Source organism: Carex rostrata, chromosome 32 (genome assembly GCF_964058835.1).
Source record: "Carex rostrata chromosome 32, lpCarRost1.2, whole genome shotgun sequence".
In the NCBI taxonomy this organism is placed as follows: domain Eukaryota; kingdom Viridiplantae; phylum Streptophyta; class Magnoliopsida; order Poales; family Cyperaceae; genus Carex; species Carex rostrata.
The window spans coordinates 2,832,618-2,839,612 of record NC_135949.1 but is presented as its reverse complement, the minus strand read 5'-3'; the positions used below and the strand labels follow the sequence as shown (position 1 = coordinate 2,839,612).

The window sequence follows — 6,995 nt, the reverse complement described above, 5'->3', positions numbered from 1 at the left end:
GCATGCATACCAGTGACTTCTTTAAAAGAGGGGAGGTAGTTCAGGTCTACTATTACGTGGTCCCCGCTATATATTCTCTTGAATCTGTATGTGCAATTAAGTAACATTAGACTTCTTCGAGTTTTCATTCACAAAAAAACAATAGAATCCCAAGTGCAATGCAAGATTGTTAAAGCAAATAACTGAATAATATACAGAACAGCACTTACAAAATGCTCAGCCCAAGAATTACATGACCACAAAAATACAGGGACTGCTACATGTTTACATCATACAGAAACTGATCTCCAGATTTCTTTTCTTTTCCTATTTATTCTTCGTTGCCGTAGAAGGACACCAAAGAAAATGCAACCCGAATAGTTCAGAATATCAAACTAAACTAGATAGCATCTACTAATTGTAATAGTTCAGAAAACTCAAAAACAACCTGACAAAATTCATGCACACAAAGAACGACACACTCCCGAGAACTCCCTTCCCACCCATATTTATTTATCAATTGAGTTAAACATTTTACAAGGGTTTATTTCTTCTCTGTCATACTCCAGCAATACAACAGAATTAGAACTGATAGCCAATTCTGAGAGTACAAGGAAATAAAAACTAAAAAGGAAATAAAAACTAACACAACCCAACAACAACATAAACTGTTTTTCAAAGCAGATACATGGATTCACAAAAAAAACAAAACAAGCTTCAACTTCCATCTTTTTTTTTCTTTTCTTTTTTCTTTCCTTTTTCTTTTTTCTTTTTTTTTTCCTTTTTCTTTTTTATCTTTTTTTTTTCTTTTTGTTTAATAAAACAACAAACACAATGCAGGAGATCATAAAAGCCAAAGGAAGCTCTTGTTAATCATCTTTTCTCTTTTTCTTTTATACAAGCATGGTTCAAACTCTTATCATAAAACTGCAATAGTTGAATAAACTGTTGGTTAATGTATGTAAGAGCAGTGTATCACCAATATAAAAAATTATCCAATAAAAAAAAAAGATAACACCATAAGGATTTCATAGTTTCAATTGACATGAGGTTTCAAAAAGAACATCTTAATTTTGTAATTGTTTGGTGTGTCAAATGATTCTTATAATTTATGTGAAGCATAAATCATTTTATTTAATTACTGTCACCTAGAACTCACAGGGATCACAATAAAACAGCATTGTAGATTAAATTACTCAGATGCACCAGTATTGCTATAGCACCTAAAATATTAGCTATTTATAGCAAAGGATCTGTGGCAAACTATGTGAAAGCTTTTGAACATAAGGGGGCTAACTACCAGTGTTTAAAATCTTAAATTTGAAAACCTTTTCAGCTCTATACCTATTTGTATCAGTTGAAACTTTCAAACTGTATTACCTGCTGCATACCCGTTCTCCCCAATTGAATTACTCAAGTTTCTTGTACATCCTTCCTTTTTATTTTCCATATTTTACTATTTTATAATTGCTTCTTAGAGAATTATAGAATTTTTTTCATAAACCATAATTAATAAATCAAAAATTAGGAAACCAATATGATTGTTTTTTTTTTTGAAAAACCATGAGGACCGGACCGTCCATTCGGTCTCCAAAATTCCCTTTTCCCAGACCGAACGGACCATTCGGTCTCAACTTTTTTTTTTCATTTTTTTTCAGTTTTTTTTTTCATTTTTTTCCATCTATGGCCACAGAAGATCCCTTCCTGTGTTTTTTTTTCCCAGAGCAAATGCTCCGTTCAGTCTCCATGTTTATTTAATTTTTTTAACCCGACAACTCCTCTTCTCCCTGCTCTCTCCCTTTTCTCTCCCTTTTCTGCGTCGCACTTCCCCAATTTTTTTCTTCCTTCATTCTTCCTCTTGCTTTCTTCGTCATTCAATTTTTTTTTTTTTTGAACTCTCAAAGTTTATGTAATTTCTATTATAATTACATAGGTTTGTATAATTTTAAAATGAGAACAAGAAGAGCTTCAGATCTACAAATTTCGTTAAGTTATGTATTTAATTCTTTTATTTTTGATAAATAATCCGAAATTATGAATAAATAGTTTATGTATATATTTTTTTAGTAGTATAAATGATTTATGTTGTAATTGTAGTATAAAAAATGGTTTATATGTAATTTTTTTTAGTAGTATAAATAGTTTATGTAGTAATTGTAGTATAAATAAATGGTTTATCTAGTAATTTATTTGTATGTAGTTTGCATATAGTATAAATAAATGATTTATGTAGTAATTTATTTGCATGTAGTATAAATAAATGGTTTATGTGTAATTTTTTTAGTAGTATAAATGGTTTATGTAGATGCATGTAGTAATTGTTGAATAATTTATTTGCAATTAAAATTGTCGCGCCAATAATAACACTTATTTAGTCAAACTACTAATAATTATTTCTTTAAAAAAATTAAAAAGTTTACTTTATCTTTATGTTGAAATTATTTACAAAAAGTCATAGGAAACAAACAAAAATCGGTTGCAAAAATGAACAGAAATGAAAAAAATATATATTTATATACATGGAGACCGAATGGCCAGAAATTAACCTTAGGCAGATGGCCACACAAACGGCCGCATGAAAAACTGAAAAAAATGAAAAAAAAAAAAAGTTGAGACCGAATGGTCCGTTAGGTCTGGGAAAAGGAAATTTTGGAGACCGAACGAATGGTCCGGTCCTTACGGTTTTTCAAAAAAAAAAAAATAATCATATTGGTTTCCTAATTTTTGATTTATTAATTATGGTTTATGAAAAAAATTCAGAATTATATGAGGTCGATTTTAAGTCATGTATATGTTTGTTTTTACAGAAATTTTAAACACAGTGCTTTAGCACTTAATAATACCAAAAGTGATATGCAGAACACCAAAATCTAGTACAAGTGAAACAGATTTTTGCCTCGAGAATATGCAACCAAGATGCATTAGCTGAAATATTTGGCAGGACCATAAATAACATTACGATAAAGCAGATTAAAGTACCTTCTCATGGCCGTTGGCTCTATTACCAAATAATCTTTTCAGGGATGTGCGAAATCTTATGCCAGTTTGGATCACTCGGATCTTTGCAACTCCTTGTGAACTCTTCATTGCAGTTATAGATATCAATGTACTGGACTGATGGTGGCAGTTCTGGGAGAGAAGTCAGATTTTTACAGTCACTGATATCCAAACTTTTCAGAGAATGAAGGCACAAAAGATTGGGCAACATGCTTATTTTACAGTGACGAAAAGTAATTACTTCAAGGGAAGATAGACAGTGAAACACCTCAAATTCTTCTTGAGAAAAGTACTCTTCCTGTGACCCCCGAAGTTGTAGAGAAACCAAAGAAGACAATCCATCCCTTGAGACAAGTTGTTCAGCCAGTGACCATCTGCTGATGGAAAGCCACTTCAACTTGGGCACCTTATCAGCATCTGAATAGCATTTGAGCTTCTCACACCCAACCACCTCCAAACTTTTAAGATTGTTCAATTCGTTTAAACCCCTTAGTGAAACTATGTTTGGACAATATCCTATTTTTAGCTCAACGAGCAACTTCAAATGACTGATTTGAAGATTTACTATAGTTGGGCAATCCCAAATCACTAAGTTTTCTAGGGATACTAGATCCTGCAACAAACCATACGGAGGCAGACAGCCCCTGAGTGAAACATATTTTAGAATACTAGATTTAGTTTTCCTCCCGGCTAATGATGATGATGTTGATTCCACAGTGTTACTGCTGTTTGCAACGACTGGTATCTCAAAGGTGAGGACCGGGCAGCATTCGATTTTAAATTTCACAAGGGTACTATGAGCGTCCAAACCACCAATTGAGGTAAGCAGCAGGCATCCTCTGATTTTGAGATCCATGATACTGGTCAAGGAACTAAGCACCTCTTTAGCTATACATGTGATAGTTATGATATCCTCTAACTCAAGGTGGGTAAGGGTGGTAAGAACTTGCAAAGACCGTGCTAAGATTTTGTCTGTGATAAAGCATGATTTTATTGAAAGGTTCATCAGTCTAACAGGCAGGGATAGCTCATTATATGTGTCTTTAAGTTCGGAAATAAGGTCTAACCTTTTCTCTATGAATTTTTTCAAATCATTCAAAGTGGTTGAATATGTTTGATCACCTATATCACCACCCAGCATCAATTTTCCAAGAAATTTAACACAGCTATTTTCTTGTCTGTCAACCAAATTCTCCAAGAAATTCACAATTTGGGATACTATTGTGTTCCTTATTGACATTACCATCTCTAAATCTTCTTTCGACACAAAAGCAAGAGAGAGACAACGGAAAATTTTTAATTGAGTTAAATTTAAGGGAAGAGGTTCCCAAATCTTCAACCTAGGACAGTTAGAAAGTTCAAGATGGTTGAGATGAATAATGTTATCATGATTTTTTAAAATCCAACTGGGAAACTTCTCACCACTGTATCCTTTAATAGTCACAGCTTCTATTTCAGGTGGTGGACAAAGACCCTCTAGGATATCAACATCAACTTTTCTCATGACATCTTCACTTCCATAATCCCAATAAAAGCATAAATTCTGGATGCCCTTTTTCTCAGATAACTTTGCTTGATAGGCGTCTTCCTTACTTTCAACATTATGGAGATCATAAATAGATAATGCTCCAAAAAGATCTATGAGGTGCTCCAATTGTTTCAGTTCAAATCCCCTTTTTGTTTTAACATGAAATACCTCCAAATCTTGAAGTAATATTAGCCTCCCAACATAGGGGATTGCTGTAAGCCTACCAGGATAGGACCTTGACTTCGTAATAGATAACACACGTAATTGGTAAAGCCTATTTAATGATTCAGGAATGGCATCTTCTTCAGTTGTCACAAATTTAAGGTACCGTAGGTTTCTCAACTGAACCGCAGATTTAGGAAACCTTTCAACAATAGCCCCTTGTATATCTACTACATATAATTTGCTCGACTTCGTAAAAAGAGCATCAAGGTCCACTTCTTTCAAACTGATATCAGGTAAAAATGATCTGCGAACAACCAATGTGCAGAGATCTTCTAGTTTGCATATTTTCTCCACATACTCACTGATCATATTATCCACAACAGATATATGGCGTGTTTGCTTAGGAATTTCTTTTTTATTTCCCTCTTCAATTATAAAACATTCACTTTCAGAAACATGTTTAGCTAGATCATGCATAAGGTCATGCATAATGTAAACTTTACTACCTTCTTTGACATCCTGAAAGAAAGAGCTAGAAATTAACTCTGAAATATACCAATTAGCAATATCCTTCATATGTTCATTAGTACCCTCTGTTTCTATGAAGCCCTCTGCAATCCATAAATTTATCAAATGGTCATGATGTAAGAACTTCCCTTTGGAGAACAAGCTGCAAAATGCAAAGCATCGTTGCACTGGGGGAGACAGGTGCTGGTAGCTCAAAAGAAGTGCACCCATTGTATCATGTAACAAGGTTTTCTCTAGCATGGATGACCAAAACTTTGGGTCCAGTTTTCTTCGTAACTGCCCGGCCACAGTCTTTGCAGCTAATGGCGATCGACGTAATTTTGCCGCGATCTTCTTTCCTATGGACAATAACCTTTCCTTCATGTGATTGTCACTGATTTGCGCATCACCTATTGCGTTACTGATAAATAGCGACATGAATTGTTCATCATCAAGTTCCCGCAATGGGATTGGATTCACAGCGCCCAAAGCTTTTGCTGCCGCTTCAATCCGAGTAGTAACCAATATTTTGCTGCCTCCCTTACCTGCTCTTAAAGGGACAAATAGCTGCTCTAGTTCCTGTTCACTAACCCCTTTATCACACCAAACATCATCCAACACCAGAAAGTACCTTTCTCCCCTTAATTTCTCTTCAAGTTTCAGTTGTAGCGCTTCAAGATTATCAAAACCGGGACAAGGCTCCTTCAAGATTATCAAAATAGTTTTGAAAATTTCTTTAACACTAAACTTTTGAGAAACATGAGCCCATATGACACGGTCAAAGTACTTGACCTCTCTCTCATGGTCACAAACATATTGTGCTAAGGTAGTCTTCCCCAACCCACCCATGCCCCATATTCCTATAACAGAGTAACACTTAGCATTACTAGACGATTCCGGGAAATTCTCCCGCAACAATTTTACAATTTCATCCCTGTCCTTTTCACGGCCAATAACTGTGGAACCTGGTTTAGAAATGGTTTCCCTATAGTGTTCATTTTGTTCCCACGTTAAATTATTAACACTGCTACTTGGTAGGCTCAGCAGGGAAACAAATTCCATGGCTTGATTAACAATTTTTTCCAATTTCTCAAGGCTTTTAATGAGATTTTTCTTCTCAGATGAAAATTCCGGGAGCTTGCTTTTTAATTTCTTTAAATCAAATTTAGAAGTAGATGGAAAGAGGGAATTGACCTCCTTTTCAAGGCACTGGTACTCGACTAAACCGAGCACATGTTCAGCCTCATAGAATGCAGACTTGAGATTCTGAAGCCACTTCTCGAGAAAAGGCCGGTGGGGGCTCTGCTGTGCAGCATCTGTCAGGATAAGAAGCTGGGGGAGAATTGTGGCTTGGAGCTTTTCCAATTGTAAACGGAGGGTTTCCTTTCGAGACTGGAACTTGGGAGGTAGTGCATCAAAAAATTTGTTGAGGAACAGCCTTAGCACAGGGGAGATCAGCCACCTGGCGGCTGAGAAGCTCCAGCTGATTGCAGCGGTGGTTGTTACCGGATCCATGGTGGATCCGTCTCAGGCAAGTTTCGTCCAACGATTATTGGCTAGTGGAGTAGTGGGAGGCAGGTGAGAGTAGTTGATTGAGGGTCTGATTGGAATTCTATCTCAATAACCTGATCGGAACGCAGAAAGAAACGAGAGTAAAACGATTTGTAAAATTGGAGCTGGGACTAGTGGAGTGGGAGACTGGGAGGCAGGTGAGAGTAGTTGATTGAGTTGACTCCTACTGCTAAATTTTTGGAGGAATTTCATGTATCCCCCTCAAAAACTTCAATATTTTGTATTCCGCCTCAAAAATTTATAATTA

At 35.5% G+C, this 6,995-nt stretch overlaps 1 protein-coding gene across 1 annotated transcript; it reads right to left on the bottom strand.

Moving 5' to 3' along the window:
* Positions 1–760: 760 nt before the first annotated feature.
* LOC144547854 (disease resistance protein RGA2-like) lies at positions 761–6,756 on the bottom strand. The gene is made up of 2 exons (XM_078296541.1): positions 2,959–6,756; positions 761–906 (listed from the first exon to the last, which is right to left on the bottom strand). The coding sequence occupies exon 1, from the start codon at positions 6,689–6,691 to the stop codon at positions 2,981–2,983; it is 3,711 nt and encodes a 1,236-aa protein (XP_078152667.1). The 5' UTR covers positions 6,692–6,756; the 3' UTR covers positions 761–906; positions 2,959–2,980.
* Positions 6,757–6,995: the final 239 nt, after the last annotated feature.